Source organism: Rhea americana, unplaced genomic scaffold (genome assembly GCF_003343005.1).
Source record: "Rhea americana isolate MKP2758 unplaced genomic scaffold, rheAme1 scaffold_23, whole genome shotgun sequence".
Lineage (NCBI taxonomy): Eukaryota > Metazoa > Chordata > Aves > Rheiformes > Rheidae > Rhea > Rhea americana.
The window spans coordinates 5,641,114-5,667,957 of record NW_028186346.1 but is presented as its reverse complement, the minus strand read 5'-3'; the positions used below and the strand labels follow the sequence as shown (position 1 = coordinate 5,667,957).

General features: G+C 40.7%; 2 protein-coding genes across 2 annotated transcripts in view; one reads left to right on the top strand and one right to left on the bottom strand.

The window, feature by feature from the left end:
* Window positions 1-260: 260 nt before the first annotated feature.
* Window positions 261-1,319, top strand: LOC146595301 (G protein-coupled receptor 183-like). Its single transcript, XM_085306039.1, has one exon. The coding sequence runs from the start codon at window positions 261-263 to the stop codon at window positions 1,317-1,319; it is 1,059 nt and encodes a 352-aa protein (XP_085162165.1).
* Window positions 1,320-2,700: 1,381 nt separating this feature from the next.
* The window catches only part of UBAC2 (UBA domain containing 2), a 110,987-nt gene continuing 86,843 nt past the window's right edge, over window positions 2,701-26,844 (bottom strand). Inside the window, exons 10-11 of the mRNA XM_085306030.1 lie at window positions 14,195-14,317; window positions 2,701-10,860 (exon numbers count right to left, since the gene is read on the bottom strand). Coding sequence (XP_085162156.1) covers window positions 10,753-10,860; window positions 14,195-14,317 — 231 coding nt within the window. The 3' untranslated portion in view covers window positions 2,701-10,752. The remainder of the gene's footprint in view (window positions 10,861-14,194; window positions 14,318-26,844) is intronic.

Sequence of the window (26,844 nt, the reverse complement as noted above, 5' to 3'; positions counted from 1 at the left end):
AGAAGAAAGCAGACGATGAGTCACAGCCTTTGTTGAGACGCTCACACCGAAATCACAAGAGATGCGTTTTTCCAAATGACTAGCGCTGCGAGCCGGGAGGGGGGCGGCAGGGAGCGGGGGCCAGGCCTTTTGCTTCTTGACGAGACCCAGCCCTATAGGTACCACTCCTGTTAGCAGTTAGCAGTTATAAGCTGCCACTTTCACGTCTCTTCTTCTTCTTCTTCCAAGGAGAGCGACGGAGACCGTGAAGCACCACRGAAATGGCTGTTGCTGAGGCCATGTCCTCGCTCGCTAACCTCACCTCTGGCAACCAGAGCAGCTGCAACGTGCACAACCACCACTTCTCTGCCAAAGTCGCTTTCTCCCTCTTCTACACCGTCCTGCTGGTGTTCGGCTCCTGTGGGAACATCCTGGCCCTCTGCATCACCTTCCAGCGCAGGAAGAAGAAACTAAACTCCACCGACCTCTACTTGGTGAATCTGGCCCTGTCTGATGCCCTCTTCACCCTGGCRCTGCCAGGCAGGATCGCCTACTACATCCTGGAGTTTGATTGGCCCTTTGGGGATGGGTTCTGCCGGGCTACAGCCTTCATCTTCTACATGAACACCTATGTGGGCATCTACTTCATGACCTGTGTGAGTGTGGACCGCTACATTGCTGTGGTGCGCACCAGGCACCCTGGCAGGATCCGGAGGATGAGCCGTGCCAGRGGCATCTGCGTTTTCATCTGGTTCATCGTGTTCCTGCAGACGGTGCCGCTGCTTTTGCGGCCCATGACACGGCGTATGGGTGACAAGTTGACGTGCATGGAGTACTTCAACTTTGAGGAGGTGCCTAAGCTGCCCTACCTGCTCTTGGGGGCCTGTGTGCTCGGCTTCTTCCTGCCCGTGGGCATCATCTTGGTGTGCTATGTGCAGATCAACCTCAAGCTCTGCCAGACAGCCAAGGAGAACTCCCTGACAGTGAAGAATGGGCACCACCGCCGGGCCTTCACTGTCATCCTGGTAGTGCTGCTGGCTGTCCTGCTGTGCTTCAGCCCTTACCATCTCAACATCGTCCAGTTCATGGTCAGGAAGATCCTGTATCAGCCGTCCTGCCGTGAACAGCAAGCCTTCAAGATGTCCCTGCAGGTCACTGTGGCGTTCATGAACTTCAACTGCTGCATCGATCCCATCATCTACTTCTTTGCCTTCCGGGGCTACAAGCGGAGGCTGCTCCGCATCTTCAGGAACAGCGGCTCCATGGCCACCTCCTCCACTGCCAAGACCCCATCAGAGAGCAACAGCAACAGCCAGCCACCTGGCTCCGTATCCGTCTAGTGGCACAACCCCCTCCTTTTTGCTGTGGGCTTCAGCTTATGGGCCATTCCTTATGGCAGCAGCTGGAGCCCAGGTGCAGAGCAGGACCTGCATCTCTGACAGGCTTCATCGCTCTCCTGCCCAGAGCCAGGGGCTCTTGCCAAGCCAACTTTCCTCTCTGTGGGGGCAATTTCTGCTCCCTGGGGCCCAGGGCCGTGGGTCCTGCCCAGCTCAGCATGCTTGGCTCCAAGCTTGGCCCTGCTGGACCCGCTGTCTCCACGCACGTTCTCATCCAGTCCCAATGGGGGCCGCTCAGCCAACGGCACTGGGTGGCAAACAGAGCGGGGGGTTCCTGGCGCTGCACCCTCCCACGCGTGTCCCACATCCCCTGGGCCTGTGGCTACCGGTAACCACAGGCCTGGCACGGCTGTCCCTGCGTCCTCCCCCTTCGCTGCTCCCCGTAACGCCGGGGCTGCAGCCCCGCGAGGCTTGGTGCCGCCAGCACAGGCTGCGCGAGCTCGGGGCAGGCTGCGATGTTACTTCCATACAGAAAAGACGGCTCTGCTGCCGCGGGGCTCCCTCCCAGCGCTTACAAACACCCACCGCTCTCGGCTCTGCCGCCACGCGGGGACAGCGTCCTGCCGCAGCACCCAGGCGCGGTACGGGGCGAGCACGAAGCGTGGGGTATGCGCGAGTTGCCAAAACAGTACTTTGCAGAGGAAGATAAGCAAAGCAGTGAACTCGCACAGCTCCTGGGAGCGTCACCGCCCGCGTTTGCTGTTTTGGCTGCTGCTCCTTCCCGAGGGTGCCCTTCCCTGTTGCTTACGGCGCTGCGGTCGCATGGGGACCTGCTGCTGGGGAGGGCGTAACGGGGCTTGCTTAGCTCATGGCTTTGGTGTAAACCTGCAAAACCGCTTTGTGCTCAGCCTGGGGTTTCTGTTAGTGGCTCCCAGCGCCCTTGTGGGTCCTGGGAGAAGATGCCTAGAGGGGCTGGGTTCACTGGCCAGCACTTTCCAGGGAAGCCTTCAATTAGGTCATGCCCATAACTTGAAATGAGTTGAGGACAGCTGACTGGTGACTGAACGTGGCCTTGACTCACCTTTGCTTGAACTTGAGGAACTGCAGCGTGAGTCGGTGTGCAAATCAGTTCGGATGCCTTTCTCAGGGCAGGTTACGTGCAACCACAGAGAGGGGGAGGAGGAGCGAGGTCTGTTTCTTGTCCGTGCTGGAAGTCATGTAGTGAGGAGAAATTCAGCATGCCCGAGGACCTCTCCAACTTTTTTTTCTGAAATCACCAAACTACAGGGCTTTTGCCAAGGAGAAACACACAGCAAATTTTGTAGTTCCTGGGATGCTTGTTTTATGTTTGAGGTTGGAAGAAACAGAGGGACACACACAGAAATTAAAGAGGAGAAAACCAGCTTTATTTTTCTTAAAATTAAGCTTAAAAATGTTTCATGAACTGACACTTTTAATTAATATAAATTGTTCTAGAAGGTAGTAACCTTTTCTTTATTGCTGGAAGGTTAATAATACAGACATGTGCAGCCCTTTATTGTTTAAACGCACACGAATTAGCTTCTGGACGATGATGGCTTTACCTACTGCTTCGGTAACTAACATCCTGAAGGGCTGACTGAGAGGGATGCACAGAATAACCTCCTGAAAGGGAGATTAACCTCCTGAAGGTTATCTGAGCCCTACTCACAGCCAGGCTGGCTTCAGTGGACCGGACTGAAGACAGCTTGTGTCCTCAAAACTGTGTTACAACGCACAAGAGCTGGTATGCAATATTTAAGAGTATCAATGGTCCACACACTGTAAAGAAGCCTGGCTAGACTGGTGGTTACTGGGTAGTTATGGTGTGCTGTTAGAAATTATCCAAGAAACATTGGCTGGAAGGGACCTCAGTGCATCTACTCTAACATCCTACTCCAAGCAGGACCATCACTGACACTACACTGGGTCAGCCATGGCTTTGTCTACCCGAAATCCTGAAAACCCATGAGGAAGGAGACTCCATCACCAGCCTGAGTGACTTGCTCCAGTGCTGCATCACTTTCTCGGTGAAAACATTTTTCCTAACATCCAGCCTGACCTCCCCAATCCACAGCTGGTGACTGTTGCCCTGTTATGTCATCTGCTACTACCTAGAACAGTTTGTCATCCTTGCAACTCAAGTTCCTATATGACTGTAATGATCTAACATTACAGGGGCTACTGGGAGAACAAAAGGAAATATTACACAGCTATAGCTCTTAAACAAGCCTCCACATTAACACTGGAGCACAGCTCTACAGCTATGGTCAATCTGCCTTCCCAAGACCAAGACAGAGATTTTTACTAGGCTGAGACCTACAGCAGAGGCAAAGGCAAATCTATAAAGAAGCCTTTCTCAGAAAAAGACAGTGTGTGTAAACATAGTCTGGTTTGTTGGTTATTGGGCTATTTTTCTCCTTTTTCTCCTCCTAAGGGGCTCTGTTAGCAAATATATCCCTGTCTTTCATTCTGTTGCCACCAGCGAGAACCCTTGGAGAAGGAAAACTGAGCAGCAGTAAACAGTCGCACGTTGTGACTTACTAAAATGAGACGAGCACCGTAAAGGAGGAATCCAGCCTTGCTCCCCTGGACTCATGCCAGCCTGGGACCCTTTGCTTTTAAAAACATCTAGCTAGCAAACAATTAGCGTAAGCAGAAAAGACACACGACAGATAGGAAGMAAAGTGATTTGTGCAGAACAGGTCAGAAGTACCAAGGAAAAGAATTGTTTTATCGCCTGGACCAGCTTGCCCACTGGCGGACGTGCCTACAGCATCGGCTGCTGTAGGAGCTTGACAATGCAGCACCGCACTCAAATCACAAATGGAGCGAAGAGAACGCCGTACAGAGCGATTGAATACTTCAGCTACATTTCATTCATCTAAACTACGCACAGAGCATTTGCTTTAATCGGTTAGCACCTTAGCAAAGCAGCTAACCCGTGGAAAGCTGCAAATTTCCTGCCATTCACTTTGCCTTGTGCATGAACTTTCTGAGAACATTTTTCATCCCTTTTCTTATCAGCCACTATCAGTAACTGAACTGCTGCTGCTTTTGCTCCATTTCTGACATTTTTTCAGTGCAAACGCATCTCAAATTACCATCGAGATTCTGCGATTAGATGTAGGATACCTGTACAGGAACACATGCAGACATTCATGCAGCAAAAGCGATAACATCARGGCAGCAGTGATCAGAGCTTGCAGACAGAGCGCTATTGTGTGAGCAGGGAGGGGAGAAAGCGAGCTGCTTTGCTGCGAGCTGCACGCCCAACTCCTCCCCAGCCACCTAATACATTAGCCTCACTGGTTTCAGGTGTAACCCCATGAAGGCAACTCCTATGTTTCAGTATTGATGGCAACATCTTATAGCCTCCACCACTTCCCACGGCAGGGAGCGGGCTGCGTCCGCCGGCCCGGCCGAGCGCAGCCTGCGGCTCTCTGCTGCACCGCTACCGCCGCCCCGCGGCAAAACCGGCTCTCCCCAACAGAGGGAGAGCTGAAACCTGACCTTGCCTCTTTTTTTGTTAGTTTTATTTTTTTAAATAGATTTAGAACTCCCACCACAATTTTAGAGCCGTGTAAGAATGAGATGGATTTAACAAATACTATGGTTGCAAGGTGCACAGCAAGCACGAGCYAACAGCGCACCGTTAGCATCGCTGGAAGGGGCTCCGGTTCGGATCGCTGCAAGTTTGCCAGGTAGGCAGTCAATACTGCACTGTACATAGGTATCTCTAAATTAATTTTTGTTTCAACCCAGAATACAGCCTCTTTGCAATATGGCTTTTCAACCTAAAGAAAGAAGGGAAAATCACTTTTTTAACTTAGGGCAGTAAGGACGCCTTTTTTTGTTTTTGCAATCACCCAACACTACTGTGTCTTCTGTAGTTTTACAGACTTTATATACACGTTGCACAAACTGAGATTTCCTTAGCAAACTCATGCAGGGTCCCTTATAACTCACAAATCCATGTGAGTAAAAACCTTCTAAGTTACCATATTTCAGTTCTCTCTTGAACTTCTGCAAAYGGGTGATTAGCTGAATTAATTAAATGCAGTGCAGAAAGTATGTGCCATCTTTGCTGAAGACCTGCCTCTCTAACAAGCTGTACCTTCTCGTGGCAACTTACTGCATGGAGCTGCAAACGCCACTGCCTTTTTTTCTCCTTAGTGGTCATTCATAACTGTGTGCTTTAGCTCAGTGCAAAAGTTTCAGTGGAGCAAACTGGGGGACAACAGCTGCTGATTACACTTTCGATTACCTGTGAGTAAAATATTTGTGCTGTACAACGCACCACTTTAGTCCATCCTTTAAATTGTTCTGAATGAAAACTCTTTCATACAGAGACACTCATCTTTGTCAGACGGTAAAACATTATCATGTAAAAATGCACATATCTACTTAAAATAAAAGCTTCTCACTGCCAAGTAACGAGCCTCGCTGTGACTGTTTGGGCCAGGTGAACAGAAGCGATGTGGAGACCTATGTAAAATTTCTTCYCAAAGACATGCACGTCTCTCTCGAGCCTGCAAGCAAAGCAAATGTTGAGAAATGGCAAGGGACAAGCACAAGCTCTCGTTCCATGTCCTCTACGCAGGACATTTGTTTCCACAGAAAGGCAGTGAGCTACAGCTGGCTCATGGCACAGGAACTTAGAAACAACCTGCTGTGGGAAGAACTGGGAGCTGCTGGGAGTTGTTTAGTGCCCTTGCYACGGCTACAGTTGGGACAGGGTGCCACGCACAGATTCAGGCTGGCAGGACTAACTACGCTTTGAAGACCATAAGCATCTGCTTTGTCACGTACTGTGGTGACTCTTGTGTTTGCCTCATTACTGTGTAGCTGTGATTATTCTGTTTTCTTTCTTGGTTACAGGTGTTATCTCAGGCAAAAATGACCAGATAAAATGGAACAATCCTCCTATCTGATATCTCTGGAAAAGAGTGCTTTTTCATTTACAGATTAGCCAGCAATATTTCATATTTACATCTTTCATAATTTTGGTGAATTCCTCCCAAAGCAAACTAAGTATAATGCGACACCCTCTCCCACCTTGATCTCAGCAGGTCTTTTCTTTCTGTCCTATGCAGTCCATTTTCTATGTTTCTAAACACATTTCTGGTCTGCTCATTTTATTCAAACTCTCTCCTTTTTCCACTCAGTTCCATCTCCCTAAACTGCCTGAAGTCCTCTCCTTTTCTAATCTTACAATCTCTACTTTGGTCAAAAAGCCAAATCCTGCTTTCAGTTCAGTCATGATCACAGATTTTTTTCACTCCCTTTTCAAGTAAGTACATTCATGCTTTCTCCCACGCTACTCTACTATTCAGGCTTGGGAGTAGTCTCCTTCAAACATCCACAAGCCCAGCTCACACTTCCAGGCTCCTCTTAAAACTCTTGTGAAAAGTCAAATGACAACAGTTAAAATACTGATTTGCTGAGATTCTTGTTAGTAATATCAATTAATCGGGTCTTCCTGCGCCTCTGTTCCCATTACCTGTTTCTTTCTTATATTTGGAAACTATTGGTAGCAATTACCAATTCTGAATTTTATTTGAGGGTCACATTCACTTCCTATGGACAAAGCATCCCTTTAAATATGGAAATAGCAGAAATGTAAAAGTTAAACCCAAAGAGTTTAAAATGTGCACATATAAATATATATTAAGAATATATCTATACACACATGCATGCCTATATAAATATATATACACACACACACATATAATGTGTTTGTGTGTTCACACATCTCTCCTAATACATTAGTATTTGTACTCAATTATATAAAATACCTACTGCTATGGCTTYCCAGGTAAAGGAAAGACAATATACATTTTTCTTTTTTTTGTGGAAGAACACAAATAAGAAATTCAATGCATTCATGCATCAAAGAAAATATCAGTTCAAATAAATACTGTGCATTTATTTATCTTTGAAGAGATGCAGTTCCCCCACAACATGACAGCTGTTGTTCTGAGTGTTTTTAAATTTGGGTGCCCTTGTAACTGCAAATATACTCCAAATCTACACATATATTTAGGAGATGGATATCTTGACTATAGACTTTTAATTCTTACCTCCAGTTTTACTGGTCAGACTGATAATAAGCGTAACATTGTAACACTCTCTTCCTCTGTATATAAATAAGCAGAAGCATAGCCAAGTATTTTGGCAGTTGTCCAGTACCCTGCAAAGTTTTGCTTTTTGTTTGTTTATTTGTTTCAGACAAAAGTAATTAGACCTCTTCTCCATCTGGTGTTCACAGAGGCACCAACAAGTGCTASAGAGCACAGGTAAATATATGGAGTAACTGTTACAGTGCATTTGCTCACGTAAGAGGTAGCATGCAGCCTTTAAATCCAGTCTGAGGAGAGGAAAATGTCTTTGACAGGCTCACAGCCTAATTATTCTGCATCTCAGCAAAAAGTTAAGACTTTGAGAACCTGGCATTTTATCAGGTAGATTCCCACAGATGCAAACCTCTCTACAGATGTATTTCAAAGCGTTACACAGCAGTCCAGGAAAGTCCCGAATAAATTRTTCTAATGTTGTTGCAAATGATAATATTCCCAGTCTATTAGTGAAATCTTAACCAGGGGTACTAAATCTTGCCTTTACTGTAATCAATGTGAGTTTCTTAGGGAAATAAAATCCTCTTCATAGGAAGGTATTCTGCATTTCCTTCCTGCCTACAAATGTAGTTTGTATAGCACATAAGAAAGAAACTGTATGATGAGATATTCAAATTTGTTCTGGACAGCTGTGTTCTGTGTAAGCTGTGAAGAACCCACTCCTGACATCCACAGGAATGGTCCATCAAAGCTTCGCAGTCGGGTGGAAGCCGACTTCTTTTCCATGAGTTCTTTTCCAGCTCTCATGCTTGAATCTTTCTTCCGTGACTGTTGCAGGGAACAGGAGCTGTACTCGCTTGCATCAGGGACTTTTCACTTTTCCTTTTTTGAGTGGAAATCACAACCTCGAAAGAATTTTGAGCAAAACCTGGTCTCACAGATGTCAAGGGGAGTTTTCAGTTGACATTATTAAGACCTGGATTTTACCTCTTGTGTTTGAGTATGTTTTCTGGAATGCCCAGCAAAATGGGGTTTTCCACATAGACTTGAGATCTGGATACCACTCCTATACCTAACAGCAAAAAAGGACTTAAGCTTTGAGAATATCCACTGACGTGTCCCAGGCTGCGTTTCTACAGGTTTTAAAATTCCACAGAATAAATGCTAATATGTGCTGGTTCCTAAAGTGGACAATATCTGAAAGGGCACAGGTCATATTCAATTTACATTGGCCTAGATGGTAAAACACCATTCTTCTTTACAGATAAAATTTTACTTCTGAAGTAATTCACTACCATTTATTGCTACTTATTATAAAGGAGTTGTGGAGGAAGAGTCTGCATGTTTCAAAAGTAAAACATGTAACTGTTTCAAAACATTTAACTAGTTTGCGTATACAAATCATTGTGGTATTTTTTAGAAGAGATTCTTACATTAGTCCCTTTCCCGTTGTATGACAACCAGTTTCCAGAGTTATCCAGCTGCAGAAATGTCTCTAATCTAGATAGAAGAAGTGCTACTCAGCTTCAGAGAAACAAAACTTTTCACTTAAAAATCAGACCCTGCCCTTATAAGAAAAGTTATCGTAGCCGCAGGCCAAACCCTGAAGCAGGCTGATCAAAGCCCAGGAAAATGTACGCTCATTCCAAGCAATTTCTTAATACATTTACTGGGAAATATTAAACATACACACAGTTCCTGATTTCATTACCAAAGGGTGCCTATAGATGAACATATCTGATGCCATCTCTGGGGGAGGACTTGTACACCTGAAAGACTTTTTCCAGTTTTACTCTCTCCCCTCCCAGTAAGTAATTCCTGGTTCATTTTCCAGACCACAGTAAGACCCCACAAATATGTACTTTGGTAAACATCTAGTAATTTAGATTTTCAAATTATTCTCTCTTTCTGTATTCTTTCACCATCTTCTCTTTTCACCAGCTGCTATGGTGTTTATTATGCTTCTGACGACTTWTATCTTATTCTAAATGTGTGTATTAAATATGCGGGTGTGTACATAAACACATATAACACACTATACAAACAAAAGTACATATACTCAAACATACATAAAATGTTAAGGTACGGGTAGAGATCCATTTCATCATGGAGTTGCAGTTTGGAATTTCGTATTACTTCAGCTTCATTTTTCAGAGACGTGGCCCTCTTTCCTCCCCACCTCCCCAAACTCCTCCGGGGCTAATAACTGAGCACTTCCGAGAGTTTAGCCAAATAAACCCATTTTTCATTTTAAACTTCAAAATCAGCATCATACTACCTTGTAACTCTTGTATTAGCCCGAATCAAATCCTTTTAAGTGTAATACTCMAGTCTGTGATCGACAGTTAGTGCGGTTTCCAACAGTGAGGATTCAGCAAGTGCAGGGTAATTCACATCTTTGACAGTAGAAAACTAGAACTATATAGAAAAGTTAACTTTTTCTGTTATTCTTTAAGACAGTATGTAGCCAGGTCAAAAAATGAAAGTGACACATAGGACACTGAGCATACCTACATTATGTTATGGAAATCTGTCTGAATCAGACATGGAAGTCATTCAAACAATCTCAGTTCTGATCTTATTGTATCATTCAATTCACCTTTATTGCTTCCAGTTAATACCTTCATGCTCTGTATCTGAATAGTCATTTACTCAGTTTGTAAAATTTAAATTTACAGTGGTCACTTATCGTAGCTTGCAATATGCATATAAAATTTCTCTTATCCTATGTGTGTATTATGTGCTGAATGACAACTTTTATTTAAAAGGGAATTCAAGAAATAAAATATTACAAGCATTAATAAAACTATCTGAAGAATGACATAACATTCCCACAATCCTTTACTGAGCTGAAAAGGAAGTGACCTTCAAACATCTTATTACTGTAACCAAAAATCAAATACTGTAAAATAACATGTAAGCTAGAGGAATTAAACTGGTAAATGAAGAAAATATGATTTTTCTTGATAGATAAATTTAGCTGTTTGTAGTTGCTGGAGCTTCTTTTCCTAGTCATTAATTTGGATAACATGTCTAACAATGATTCACAAGAAAAAATCCCCACCTATTTTATTTCTAAAACAAATTTAGATGATATCCAGTAATAAGTAGAAATTAAAGTTATTTTCAAATGGTAAGCAGAATAGAAACAATCAATTGATTTGAAGGCTTGGGAACAGTTCACGTCATTTCATTAACATTGCTTTGAATCATCACTCACGTGGAGACAGATTCTTCTAACACCGCTTGCAGGGACAGCCGTTGCGAGTCTGTCCAGCAGGTGGCTTTGATTCTCTTTCAGACTTACACAAACCCATTAAGTTCCTCCACACAGAAAACCATCAGTGTTGCAGTAGAAAATTAGTGGCTACATTTAAGTCATTATTTGAAGCCCTCAAAGCTTCTAGAGCATCTCCCCTGGAAAATCCCATTTCCATAAGTCGTGCAACCTGTCAAAGAAATAACAGAAAACTACTTTTAAACCAGAGGTTTTTTGACACTATGTATGTATTAGTTATGTAACAGTGACAGAGTTACTTTTTCCACTATTGGTCTGTGCAACAGCCTACCTTTCTAAACAGTAAGCAAGCATGACTATTTGCCATCACAAAGGTGTATTGGAGATGGCATGCTTGAACAAGCTTGAAAACTTTGCAACAGATCAGAGATGACCCCGTATGGGCTATGCTGAGGGTTGGACTAGATGATCTCCAGAGGTCCCTTCTAACCTTACCATTCTGTGATCTATGCTCTCCTATGATAATTTATTCAAAAATAAACATTTTCTGAAAATTCCATACCGGTATGTTTCTAGCTGATCCACTTCGGAAGAAGACTAAAATAGAAAGGAAGTTTGTTACCTGGTAGGCACTTTTTGAAGTATGACACCATACACGACAGCTAAAATCTGAATTCAAGGCTTGCTTCTCTAGGCAAGACTGGGCCCTCGAGAGGCTAGCACTGACCAAAACATGGGATTGTGCAGCAGATGTGAAAACCTGTCTATACACTCTACTTTCCTTGAAAAGAACTACTACTCCAGAGCTCATTAAAACAAAGCCARACACTCACTTCAGGTGGTTTTAGAAGAATTCTACAAGTCAGCCCTAACGCAGAGGTACTGTCGGATTTAAAATGGTTCGGTCAAAGTCACCGAAGGATTCTAAATGCTACCAAAACAGTGTAAGTCATCACATATGATGGATAAATAATCTGGAAATGGTCACGTTGAGACAGTGATTTTGGTAACCTATAACTGCTTGACCATCCCTCCTGATGCCATCATACACTTTTGGCAGCCAGCCACTTTCTTCTGTGCTAATAGACTCTCAAATCACCATATGTAAAGAGTAATGTAGGTATAACCAAAGGTAACGTATGCTAGGATTAACTTCTAAATGGTTACATTTCTATCAAAAGCACATTTAAGCCTACGATTCTCAATTAAGTATAACTACAAGTCAGAATATCACTCTAGAAGATTAAAACTGAATTGAAAAGGAAGGCAGGGAGAAGCACACAAAATTCAAAGTATTCACCATGCAGCTCCATTATTTACGAACGGCCTGTGATCAGACACCACAGCTCCTGAAACTGGAAGTCATGGGGTACAAATGCTGTCTGGGAGCTACCACCACTCTTCCTTTGGCGGGCTTTTATGAAGCCTGCAGCAGAAAAACAAAGCTGCGTGGGAAGGTAGCAGTGGTCTTTTGCATCTCAGAAGGAACCTTCTCCGGGTGCAACAGCAACGTGCATTTCCCAGGGACCACAATAATCTAGCACTTTTGCTTGGAAATTTAACTGGTATTGAGCATCTCTAGCTTTAAATGTCTTTTAAAAGAAAGGTGCAACCAAAAAAACTCTTCCAAGACACCTGCAGCACTTTCAGTATTTCCAGCCTGCTCTGCTTTGGTSGCTTATTCAGAAATATATCATTGCTAGTTATGCCTGTGGGTAGGGGTCCCCTGTTCTCTGAAATACTTCATCATGTAAAATGACTCTCCTGACACTAAAGAATTTTCCCAGTTAATGTTGTGCTTTTCTCTAGTTTAATATAAATACACTGTTACAAAATGTTTGAAAACCAAGGCTATCAGCATATCAAATATTTAACTGATTGTTTTTGTACTTTTCTCCCCTTCCCCTTTACAACCCAATGTGAGTTTCTCATCTTCTTGTAGAGAGAAATGAACTGCTACTTCAGACATCTCTGCAACGATAGTTTAACTTCAAACTGGATGTCATACCCAGCAACTTTCTAAAGGTTCCAACTTCTGATTTTTCAGATAAGATCATGGTTTTACAAGAAAGAGGTCAGGCAGTATAATAAAAGGCAACCACAGAAATACACTTCAGAAGAAAGGTTCTTACTGCAGATGCCATGAATTCTCACTTTAAAAGAAGTGGTGGGCAGAGTGCAATGCTCCCATTTATAGAAACACCGAGGGGGGCATCATACGGAATAAACTGCAACAACAAAAAGCTTTTCATCTAAATATGTTTAAACCGAAGGAACTGAATCCAGCTCCAACAAAGAGATGTATATTGGTAATTTAAGGTACTTAACCCACAAGAAAAGCAGAGACTTTTGTACCAAAAGCTTTGCCAATGCTTGAAAATTTYAATCTGAAGAAAAAAAAATGCATTTCTTCCATTCTAAGAAAACTTACATAGCTAATTAACACTATCCTGAGAAATCAGGGGTTGCTTAGATTACATTTTTGCTTTCCCAGTAACTACGCACCCTTCCCAATGATCGTAATCAGCTGAACTCTACAACTCCATGTCATTAAATGTAAGCATATATTGAAGTGCTTTCATAAATCTGGTCCTAAAGACTTTGAGTCAGAAGCCAGCATAGGCCAGAGTAATTTTATTGCTCTTTTATTGCAGCCCAACAATAAAAGCTTTAGTAAACAGTATTTGTGAATCAAAGAACAAACAACTTCCTCCCCAAAACAAAAAACACCAGCACAGTGGGGAAATCTTTTTGTCCACTCCATATCTGGTACTGACAAGGATTTCAGGTTGTTCAGAAGTAAACTTCAGGTTTGACTGGTCTAAGAAGCTGTTCTTGGGATTGGTTTTGTTTTGTTTTTTTTTTTTTCCTTATTTATCTAGCCAGCAGACATTCAACCAAAACCACTGGTGCAGTTACCGTTTTGAACATCCTGAATGTAATTTAGTGTTGAATCAAAACTAGAAATCAGATTATGCTAAAGATTTCTGTCTCAGTCAATATTTTAAACTACCTAGACAATAACAACATGACAACACAACATTAGCAAGTCCTGTTCTCATTCAAGAGCCGTTGAGACCTTAGACCATAAAATGACCAATACAGTTAACTGAAAGACAGGCTAGAACTTGGAGACCTTGATCATACACACAAAAATCCTTAATACAAAAAACAAGATTAATACTAATTTCTTAAATTTCCTAGTAGAATATCCCCTCTTCTGATAATACAACCAAAGTAAAGAAAATCTCTGAGTCTGTACTAGGCAGAAAACACACAATTTCTTTATAGCATCAGTATGTGAGATCAGTCAACCATATTTATATACAAAAGTTACACATAAATGCAGGAATTCCTAGGCTAATTTGTAATCTGGTTTGAAAAGTAATGACAATTCACTATCCCTGTACTATGGCTCTTATCTGATATTCTAATTTGTGCTACTGTAGAGAACACTCAAGAAATTGTATGAACAGATATAAATAATCAGGAGAGGTAACTCCTGACCAGTGCTTAATGACATTTTAAAATATAAAAATACTTACCTGCTCTTCAGAAACCTCAGTAGGTGGAGGTGTTTCTTGATCAGACGGGCGATGATCTTGATAATTTGCATTATGTCTATGACGCAAAGGAGGAAACAGTCTATTCCAGTTAATCATCCCACCCTGAAATTAGACATTACTGTCAGTCTTTTCAAAAAGAAATATAGATTTTTTTAAAGAAGAAAAATCATCCATTACACATAATATAAAAGGCAAACATTTTAGTAAGATACTTTATTTTAAACAACAAAAACTGCTGCAGTTCTTAGCAAACTCAAAATTGGGGTTGGTTACTGCTTTCTGGTTATTAGAAGTATTTGCTGTAAATTTAGGAGACGTGCTAATAAAAGGAGGGAAGGATTGCCATATTTCTTTTTTCACATGCTCTGTGAAAGATTTCAGTTTACTACAGTGAAGGCTTTCAGACCGAGTCTGAAGGAGCTGCTCTCCTTGCCAATAGGGATTCATTAGGAAGAGGTACACTGGTGGGTCCTGCAAGTGCTGTGCACACGACTGCCACCACAGTTAGCTAGGAAAAAGCATGCAATATATAACTGAAAAAAAGCAAAAATGGATTCTTAATGCATCAACAAAACCACAGTAGGAAACTCAGAACTAACACTAGTGAGCGCGAGCCCAACTTTCAGGATACCTGTGACAGACTTTCCACATAAACAACTACTTCTGTGGCACCAACACGACTGCTACAGACACACGGACCTTCTCATCTAACTTTAGCACATTAAATAGCATTGGAAAATCTGGTTTTGTTTCAGTGCCAAAACATTTTGTAACTACACTCTAATAATAAAAATACAGAGTAGTAATATAAGTACGGTATAAATCACAGAACTCAAAACTTTCTTTTAACAACGAAGCTTAGAAAAAGTATTATAAAAATAAGACATTGAGAACATAAAATTCAAATAGTGAAGTACAAGCATTATAATTATCCAGAATCAGTCCATCTTCATTTTATTAGCTTAAAAAAACATTTTTGAAGGGATTTTGTGTCGCATTACAAACATAGCCCCTGCAAGCATGGAAGAAGAGCAAAACTCCCAAATCTCAGCATTCTTTACAAATTTTTGCAGTTTGAGTGTTGTCCTTGTCCTCCTCCCCCACTCCCTCAGTGACTATGGAGAAGATCCCCCTCTCCTTTTGTATATATAGGACACAGACTTCCTTCCTCTAGTTGCTCTATTTTAGTTCTATACTGTTGCTTCTCAGAAGACCTTCCTCTTTAGAGAGGTTTTTCTTTTTTTTCTCTCGGCTAGGGCTCTTCCTGCCTTTATGTACTCCTACAGCACTAAACGTTCACTGTGCAATCGGATCATCAGTGGCAGTTCAACATGCTCCCAGACAAAAAAGTTTAATTTATTTAGTTTTCCCGCCCCTTCCTCTGTTTTCTTCCTTTCTGTCTGGAAAGGAGACCCAAAGAGCCTAGACACCGCAGGGGGCAGTGCAATAACACACTTAAAAAGCTTTAGCACAGTCATGAGATTTGAAGCACTACCTTGTAAAGTCCCTGTTGAGGAGTATGTTCCAGTCTCTCCTGGCTATAGCGCATTTTTTTCCCCTCTGGGAAGATGTGCGGTATCTAGGAGTTATCACCAGTTTTCAATACGTAGTTTCCACTATTAATGATTCTGAATTGAAAAAAATCTTACTTATCTATACTTCTGTTTTTTTCACAATACATAAAGCACTTGCTCAAAAGTTACCAAGTTTTAACTGAAGGATTCCATACAAGCCTTAAGTTAGCCAAACAGCATACACAGAGTAGAATTACTTTGTAGTTTAAAAAGAGGGGTGGATCTCAGATCTACTACTGACACCACTGCACTACTCCTCTGTGGTCTTGAAAAATCACATGTCTTGTAACTTCCTCATCTATAATTTCTCCTAACTCAAAAGTATGTTGAGTTTTAATTCACTAATTTTGAATTTCCAGAAGTTCATCAAGCTCTAGAGTTCAGCAAAAACAATGAATTAATACTGCCTGTACTTATTATCCTGAAAAGACCTCAGGGGGAGAAAACAATCCTTCCAAAGGTCATTTAAATAAAATTGGTGAATTGAGAACTGCCAACAGACCATGACACATTTCTTTGTAGCACCAGCTACAAAGTCATACAGTATAATAAACATGAAATTCAAAATTTACAATAAATGTATTCATTTATCATTACCTCTGTCTATCTGAAGACTGAAATAAATGTACCTTTCCAGCTGTGTTTACATCTTCACTACTGAACCACCTACTCCAGCTTGGTTTTGCACGCTCTCTACCCTGTGCGCTGTCACATAACATTACAAAGAGATTTGTCTGCCTCCTTATCCTAAATTTACAATACATTTCTAATTAACGCATATGTAATTGATKACTTCCGATAAAAAACAGCAGAGTCATTACTAACTATGCAGTTTTGCAATGGAGATTTTGGTAAACTACAGATATGCACTGACGTATTCAGAACATTTCCATGCCAAAATTGTTATTYTTCTCCCAGAAATAACTAATAGACTAGAAAAATTAGATCAAAATAGTAGCAAAAAAATCCCAATCATTTGCCCTCAGAATATTTCAATTACTTTTGAAAATTGTGACAACCATAACCCTTAAGCATATTAACAACATAAGAATATCTGAAATATAACAATAAAAAGTATTAAAAGCTGAGACTCTGTAAAGCTATGTGAGCACTGATGTTTAGGATTAATCCCAAAATACTCCAGATGGTCATCTAATAATCTATATATTACCTTATTTACTGTATCAAAGCCATGCACATTATGTGTCTTGATCCTTAACTGCTAGAAAATTGTTTCCCCTTGCAGGCTTGCCTCTAGTTATAYGCTGAACATGCACAAAGTCAGATTCAAAGAGCACAGATTCAGGGAGCTGCAGCAGGACTTACTGCTGGCTATCCCACAGAGCACAGCCAGGAAGCGCAGTTAATATCAAAACCCCAGCACAGTTTTCAGATCCACAGAAGATAGAAGCACTGGCATGGGTTGCCCAGAGAGGCTGTGGAGTCTCCTTCTCTGGAGATATTCAAAACCCTAACATGCTCTAGGTGACCCTGCTTGAGCAGGGAAGTTGAACTAGATGATCTCCAGAGGTCCCTTCCAACCTTATCAACTCTGTGATTCTGTGAAGATAAGAGATCAAGACTATGGATGGTGACTGTGTAAGAACCTAGAGACCACCTAAAATCATCRGGGCCAGAAAACACTCGACGGTCTGAAAATTTAATTTGTCCTAAAGGAAACAGCAAAAAAAGTATTAAGTAAAGCTCACATATGCCAGTTAGCAAAATGGCAGAAAGAGTTTTCCAGACCAACACTCTGCCTTGCCTCACAGAAATTATTTTGCAGATCTCTTCTCCCCTTCATTTTGTGATAAATTCTGTATTACAGTGGGTTTTGACCATGCTAACACACTTGGCTGGCAAAGTGCAGGAAGATTTCACATGAAGGCAACCAATCTGATGAATTATTTAATCAATGCTTCTAAACCATCCATGAGTCCCTGTTGGGGATTAGCAAACAATATGCTATGCATATTTTAGTACACTTAAAAAAAGCCTACATCAGTAGGGAACTCTGGTGCCAGCACAAACAGCACAAATGAGTTCACACACACCTCTTATCCCACTTCCATAGCAGATTTGTCTAAGACACACTAACTGGAGTGGTCTAAAACAGAGGCGTAAAAGGAGCTACAGTAGGCAGCCAAGCCCCTAGAGAGCTTGCTGGTGCAACTCAGGGACCTGACATTACGAATCCACTTCCCCCCACCCCCATCCAGTGCTCTGGAAAGTAGCCGCTCATCATGTTATCTACACAAAGGTAAGATTTCTTGCTCATAWCTGCTTTCTTAGTCTAAATTTTCCAATTTTGTGACTGCTGAATGATTTACTATAGCAAAAGTAAAATTTCTTTGCATATCTGATTTCTCTACTGCTTCATCTGTGCTCCAGGAGGCCCTCTCTTCTTAYCAATCAGTGTGTTAAAAGAGCGCCAAGATTACTTTAGTAAAGAGGCAGAAGGTTCCCATCAGCTTGTATAGCTGGGTCCCTGTAGTGGGATGCTACAAAGAATTTCTAGTCTCCATGGCATTGTCATACTCATCTTATTAGTGGTAATCAAAARCTGTATTTCAGAAAGTCCTGACTTCTGTCACACTATTAGAGAAAGACAATCACTGAAAAATCAGTCTAAAAACTATTATTCAGAAAAATACTTCAAAGAGGTGACTGGGCCCTTATTTCTGTCTGCTACAGTCGTCTATGTGTCATCAGGGAAAACACTTGACAGAAAGACTGCTTCATCAGTTAGTTGAACAGAAGAGTGATGGACACATTCAAAGACCAACCTATAAGATTTTCTTCTTCCTAAGGATGCCATCCTACAATTAAAGTTGTTTCCTTGGATATTTTGTCTTTCTCTTAGCAGTGCCTGGGATGACTGGGATGATTATAAATTCTTTGTTACTGTCTAATAGCAGACAGTTATTACTGGCCTCAGATAAATCATTACCAGAAATGGATTAGGAGCACACTGGTGATGCTGGAATTTACCTATTACAGCAAAGTGACAGATCAGTCACAAACCTCAGGTGACAAAAGTAGAAGATCTAAAAATAGAATAGATTAAGGGAATAGGTTCATGGCAGCTCTGTCGGCACTAAAAAGATAGTAAGGAATGCTGTACTGATGAATTGCTGTTGGATAGGAGCCAGTGTTTTATATACTGACGTTATGCTTCATTATGTCATATCCTCGATGTCTTTCTTCTGTGTTTTTGTGGTGTCTGGGACAATACAAATAGGAATAAGGAAGAGACACTCATATCGGCCGAGAGCAAACAAATATCTCTGGTTGCACAGCTTGTTGAAGCTCCAGTTAGCCATTTAGTTCAAGCAATTGCCTTACTCTCTTTGAAAAAAGGCAGCTCTACCTGTTTGCATAGACACACTTGCAGTGGCATATTTTACAAAAACACTTCTTACTCAATGCTTGAAAAATAAAAATGTCATATTATGGACAGTTAATAATTATCTACTTTACTAGCTATCACATTTGTATGCATTTTAATTAATTTCACAAGTAGTGAAAGAAAATGCTTTATAAAAGTACTCTCGAAAGTGATGCATGCGGTTAAGATATTTTGATAATGTTATCTCATATATATGGTTAATGCCAACTCGCCATCTGTCTACACAAACAGGAAACACCTCCTGGTATCTGTCCTGTTCACCTTTTCTTAACGCAACAACCACAGATAAAGAAAAAAAAAAGGAAATAGCTTTGCATTTCATTTTTTAAAGTAGCTTTTTAAAAGTTTACTACTCTGCATAGGTGCCATTACTTGTTGCAGGCATAAATATTGCCTTACTTGTTTCATATGAAGCTTCATTAAAATAAAATCTAATGTACAGAAAGCCAAACTTTTTTCTCAGAAATATATATATATATTTATATGTATTTTCACAAATTACTGACTCCAGAGTACACATGCTGATGAGTTAAATGAAGAAAAAGTGTAGCCATGAACGACATTCTATTTTAAGATGCTACACCAGTACATATTGCCCCATACTGAACACTCCGTATGAAAGATCAATGTCAACGGTGAAATTTCAGTGGACTTACAGTCTAGCCTCTCTCTTTTTGTGAGGTCAAAACTCATGCAGGTCTATTTCATTTATTCTTTTTCTTTTTCTTTCTTTCTTTCTTTTTTTTTAAACTTCAGTAACTTCCTTTTCTTTGAAAAAGGGTAGAAATATAACAGTAGTAGTGTTACGAACATCATTATTAGGCTGGAAATTTTTTTCACCAAGGAAAGTATTCCAACAGTTTCTAAAGATATTTCAATTTCCTCTGGAAACTTGTCCTGCAGACAGGTCTCTTCRGCCAAGAGGCTCTGTCTCCAATTCTTATTTGTTGCATTCTGAATTTTGATGTCAGTCATGTCCCATAGGAGCTCATATGCCATGGAAGTTGATAAATCCACATATGGTCTTTCCTGTGGCTGATGCCTGCTCAGCTACTTCCTTTGAAACCTAGGAGTAACATCTTAATCTGGACCCTGGAGCTGCCTGGGAGACAAGGACAGGACTTCAGCCAGAAATGCCAACCGCTTCCTGGGAGGCGAGGTGGGGCCAGCTGCTTTTGCTATTGCAGTCAGATGAGGTGTAGAGAGTTTTCAGCACTTCCTGTTGTACTTGTGCATGCCCAAGCATTTGGCCTTGTAGACCGCTGCTTATCATGCACAACAGGAAAGGGTGCCATCAGATGACTCAGACACACAACTGGCTGGTAATAAGTGCAAAGCTAYGCAGGTTCTCCTCCACACTGTCAGCTAGCGCAGAACACTGAGTCAGATCACGCTGCATTCACCTGTTATGAAAAGGTTACATACCTATTTTGAACCAAACCATGCCAGTGTAACACTCACTTTTCAGTACAGCAGTGATGCAATGATTCAGCTGGAAGGTCATGGGTCACTACGYCAAGAAGGAAGAAAAGCGCTTCATGTCAATCAGAATTTGAAAGAAGGTATTTTTGAGAACTGATTTTATTTGTTCACCCAACACCAGGGAAGTACCAAGCAGGATTCTCAAGACTTCAATTGCACTAAACTGGTGATTTCGGTCTTCTCAACTACCTTTTCAAAGCACTTCCTTTTCCAAATGTCATAGCCATGCTCTTGCTTGACTATTCAGCTGATGTTCACCCAAACCGAGTCTTGTCAGCACTGCAACACTGCAGACATCATCRTGGCTATATCATTTAAAAACAGGCATCAGTGTTGTGCTTTTGGCAGTGGAATTCAGCGCTTGTCACCCTTTCCCACAGTAATCCAGGTAGATATTGAAAAGAAAGTCCCCGTTACTATAATAGATCCTTCTAAGTGAGGGTCTTCAGAGGGGTGAAGCTGTCAACCATAACCACCTCAGTTTTTAAGGAATGGACCTATTCTTCTGTTGGGCATTCTGTATTTGGTGAGGAGGAAAACTAGCCTGTGGGGACCCAGTGTGTCAAACGCTGAAAGCAGGCTCAACAGTATGACTGTGGAGCCTCTTCTGGAGGAAACAATTTACTACCTCCATTTTAGACCTATTAGGCACAGCACAGAGACTGTTTAAATCCTTACTGCATGGCACTTCGGGTGTCGACTGCTGACAGGTGACTGTTGTTAAAGCATGGTGGTTAGACAGATAATCCTTCATTCACTTCCTGTGCAGAAACCTTTTTGAACGGAAATAAGTAGAGGCCAAAACAAAAGAGAGAAATCAGAGTTCCAAAACTGCTGTTCTGACAAAACACAAACCATAAAAACAAATTCTYCAATATTGTTGCATAAATACATACTTCCGTATATGAAGGTTTAGTATGTGGTGATGCAGAGAAAAAACAGATTAGCATCCTATTTGGGCGGGGGGGGGCAAAGTTTCAAGTTCTGTCTCAAGCTGCAAATGGGAGGGGTTTCCATTTTGTTGACAATTCCAAGCCAATGTAAAAGATGACATACTGGCAATACTGTTGGAGAAACTTTTRTGTCTACTGTGCTTCTTAAGGATGTGCTATAAGAAACAACTACTGAAACAGGCCTACAGATGTTATGCACTAATATCAGAGTTCTAATCAGAAAATCCAAATACTAAGACAGACCACACACTATACGAATTACATGCTTTTTGTTTACTTGGCTTCCATACAAGAACCTCTCAGAGCATACCTAAAGGGTAACAGAACAAGCTATTAAAAACCTATTAGCTTCAAAACTGGGTGCCTTGCGTAGCTCCTGTTGGGAGCTACAAATAAAAGGACACAAACAGTTAAAAAGAAACTTGCCTTCTGTGAACGGGAATAGATCAGACAACTGAGGATTAAATACTCCGGAACTGTTTAGGGAGATTCATACGCCAGAAGCTTTCTTTAAGAGAACTACCTCTAATTAAATTGTCAGAGGAAGAGAATATGGAACAACTACCTAAGAAAATAGACATAATCTATTCTCAAAAAATTACCTGCTTCAAAATACTATTTTGCTTTAGGAAGTTGTCCAGCAACTGTACCAATCACTACTTCTGTAGGGAAATTGATTATAAATATTAAACTGAACTCACTCAGTAGCTGAAGACTATAGTTCAAAAGCTGAGTAAGACAGATTTGCATGATTCCAGTTCAAAAAAATGATAGTTCAATAAGTGAACAGGGGTGCTACTGATGAGTGAGAGTCAGAGACGCTGTTAGTGACTGACAAYTAATCAGATTATATTCAGTTTATTCTAGTAGTACTCACTAGCGACTTTCAACTTGTAGAATGCCCAATTTCCATGAAAATGCCAGAAAAATAAAGTGGCTAGCTATAGAGGAAACAGTCATAAACCCATTACCTGGATCAGCACCCAGGAAATTGATAATTTTTAATGATACCACATCTAGAATCCATGGAAAAAGTTATCAAAAAAAAAATCCAAACAGAAATACCTAAATAGCAATGCATTATCAACTGCTGCAACATTATTTGAAATGAAACACTAAGAAACAAAGAAAGAGTTCACATATGCCAAGCTCAGCAGTATTGACACAGTTTTTATACTGAATAATCTCCAACCACAAAAGCCCCTCRTCTGAAATAAAAATAGGTTTGTCCTAAGCAGGAAGAAAAAAAAATTAAATTACAGAGAAAATTAAGATCTGAAAACGGCAAGAAAGTGTCAAAAAGTAAATGATGAGTTAAAGGCTCACTGAGGCCTGAGAGATCCCAAAGTAGCCTTAGGTAACACATAGTGGTTGGAACGAAAACCTACTTGGAGAAAAAGACTTTGCGTAACACTTGGCTGAAAACCTCATCCATTTATTTGTGTAAAGTGGTCTGGCAGAGTCTTCTACTGACAATGATGCATACGTTTCTGGAAGGATATGAACAGCCTGTTCCCATCCAAAGGGCTGTCTGTGAGAGAGACAGACTTTACACGGACATGGGGACTGCATGGACTTGACAAGGTATGAAGTTTGCAGAAGGTCGCCAGAATTCAAAATGTCTCTGAAGCAATTGTTGGTACTCAAACTTTTGACATTATTAGAGAAGACCTTGCCAAAGTGCCATCTCTTAGTGCCAGTGGGAAAACTAAAAGATATGATAAGAACACATTCCTGTACTTCTTTGAGAATGTAGAGATGGACCATCTGCAAGTATACTCCTGAGGGATTTCTGTTCCTAACATTGTGAGTGAGGATAATACTCCTGAAAAGGAATACTTTTCACAGAAAGGTCTTTGCTCCATCAAATTCTCTTCTCCAAGGTCAGAAGCCTTAGCCTCTCTTAACTGGGAGGTACATTAGCAATATAGTCTCACAGTCCTTAGCGCACAAAATGAGAGCTGTGCATTTCTCAGGATATGAGACTCCTCCTAACAATAAAGATACTCAACATATCTACCCACAGAGCATCTCTCCAGTGTCCCAGGAGAGAGACATCTTGCAAAGAAACAATTAGGGGAAGTCATATTGTTACAGAAAAAGTCTGGTCTTTGCAAGCAGATGAATCTCAGCTAGAAAGGACATGTAACATGAATCAAAGGAGTCTCTGGTCTCACTGAAAAGTAATGGCAGTTGGAACAGAAAAGCAAAAAGACATCATGAAAAAGACAAAAATTGCTTAAAAGTGAGGTGAAGGACAGAGAAAAGGTAATAAAATGAAGATGCTGATACATTGCTGTAGGCTCATCACACAGCCTGGAATAACCTGGTGAAGCTCTTTGTGAGCCATGAAAGTTAAGAGAAACCAAGAAGCAGATAATATACAGTGTCTTTAACATGCTCAGCACAAATGAAAGAACAGATGCCACGTGGGTACAGAAAGTATTTTTCAAGCTGAAGTTCATGCCCTCTGCCACCAAAATGCASGGAGGGAGAAGCACTCAAAGAAGAAGTGATACTTAATTGCCAACATAAGGCACCGACCACTTTTTCTGCAACTTTCCACGGTCTTGCTATACCCTGCACGCCTGTCCTTAGTGACAACAGTGTTGTCAACAACAGCTAGGCACAGACTTTTCCCTCATATCTACTTGCAATTTGGTTATCTGCCTGCCACCCTCCCAGTTTCTCAGTGGAAGTGAAAGTCATGTTGACTCCCTGCTAGCACACTGGGGCATAGATGCAGCAGTTTCTTCTCTTTTTGCACCAGTGCTTTCATTCGAGTTGCAAAGAGACTAACTTCAGAAAAATGCTGGGAAACGAAAGAGATTAAAATATAGAAAAGTTAGGAGAGGAAGACCAAAATGTTTRGGTACATAAAAATAGTACCTGAAGACCTCACCTACATCCTGTCTTGAATGAGAGGAAGGCAAGACGCATCTGTCCCTAAATTCCTAGGAACCTCTGGATRCATCAGCAAATGATTACAGGCGGGTGAGACATGATGGCAGAAAACTTCCTCTGAAGCAAAGGATGTTGTACAGGAGGGAACACAAAATATGGGAAACAATGAAGTGGGRGAGATGCAGATGAGGGAGGAAAAGGACATATCGAGGAATGAAAACACAAAAGTGACGTGAAGGAAAAAAAGACAGGACAAATTATTTAAATGGGAAAATAGAACAGAAGAGTGGGAAAGAAAAGAATTAAAAGATAGAAAATAAAATTTAAAAAGCTGTAACAAAATCAAAATAGTAAGCTGGTATTTTTTTCAGAGAATGATACATATAGGCACATATTTTGATTTATTTTTTCAAAATATGGATGGAGGAGATGGAGGAGACACTCAATAATCTTCACTTGTGACAAGTTCATCCTTGCTCAGAATTATCCACGGAAGAAAAAAAAGAGAAAAAGAACAGAAAGTTTTTGATATACACACTACCATCTGTTTAAGGACTGCATCCTTAGCAACTAGAAACCAAGACAAAAATCAGTCATCATGCAACCACACTCCCCTGAGAAACTAGCAGTCTAAGATAATTTTTCAGTTTCTATCAACACATTCAAACACATTATCACTAAATATTTAAGGGATAAGTCAAAACAAGGTACATACATCAAGTAATGAAATGKGCGATTTATGTTCAAATTCTACCACATACTCAGTCTACTTCTCTAAGTCATGAGTCTCTGACAGCCTAGCAGTTATATGCACAGCTCTSAGCATAAAAGACTCCTCTGATTTGAAGCATTTCAGCTAGAGAAAGTCTGGGAAAGAGAAAGCTCAAAGAGTTGCCAGTAAGGAAACTGTACATATGTATGTATCTATTAATAAAATATGTATATGTTTTTTCTGTTGAAAACAACYGAAGTAAATACTGCTTTGGATCAAAGAGGTCGGTGAACAGTTAAAAAAAAGAAAAAAGAAAAGAAAAGAAAAAATTCTTTACAATCCAGTACCTTTGAGGTCAAATAAGAACAACTTCTGAGAAACTTTTTTCTCAGCCTCTCTTTTTTAAATTAAACTTTTACCCTTTTTGTGCTGACTTGCCTACCTTGCTAGATTCACTTTTTTTCAGAATTTCTTGTAAAGACTTGAAGAATAAGTTTACCACAAGTGTCCAATTAAAAAAAATTTAAAAGGGCCTCTTTATGGCCAGAATAGAGTTCACYACATTCTATGGGACATTGGAGCACCATTAAAACTTAATTTTCTGTTCTTGTGTTCTCCTTCTATATGCTACCTATACACAGAAAAAMCAAACTTTCTCTTTTCTCAAGTAGATAAACTGAAAGAGCAAAGGAGTAGGAGCAATGAGCAGAGCCCCTTCCCAAGGGACAGCCAAGCAAAATAGTTGCACTATGGAGCACAAGATAAAACAGAGACAGCACACTTCCTTCCTCAAACAACATAAAAAGCAGGAGAGAAAATGTCAATTCCTCTTGCCTATACAGTATTATCTAGGGATACACACTGGGACTCCATAAATTTGCATAAAATTCTCCTAGAATATAATTCAAAGCCCATATCTGATGGCTGATCATACCTGGCAGCCTTAATTATTTTCAGTTTCACATAACTCGATAGGAAACTGATCTGCACTCTTTTAATCTCTGTATCATGGATAAAATTATCATCTACATTCCAACTGTAGCATGATCTTTCAACTCCGCTGTTGTCATATTATATCTTTGCAAGCCTCTAAAGGCATAGGAATTGTCCAACTGTAACAATTTGGAAAACATTTTTCAAATGTTTAGAGATTATTTTGAACTTAGTCTGCTTTTCACTTTTACCAGTACCTCTCAGCATTTCTAAATGATGCTTGTTTTGATTTGGTTGATATCCAGTAAAATCTGAGTCATAAAGAAAGGCTCATCGAAAGCTTTTATGACACATCTTTTCTGCAGAGCCTTTCTGAAYGTTCATACATCAATTCTGTTGCCTTCCAGTCGATCACTGGTTTCACAGTTTAGCGATAAAATGTATACTATCAGTTAGCTATTTGCTGCATTGAAGTTAAAGGCCAAACATACAGTAACTTCAAATAATATTCATCTATTTTACTTAAATCCCTCCACCTTTTTAAGGACTCTGTTTGAAGTCAGGTATGAAATGACATTTTTCCACTTCCATAATTCACAGCCTAAGAAAAGTAGAAGATGAGAAGAAAATATTACCAGCTTTTTTTCTTTCTTTTTTTTTTT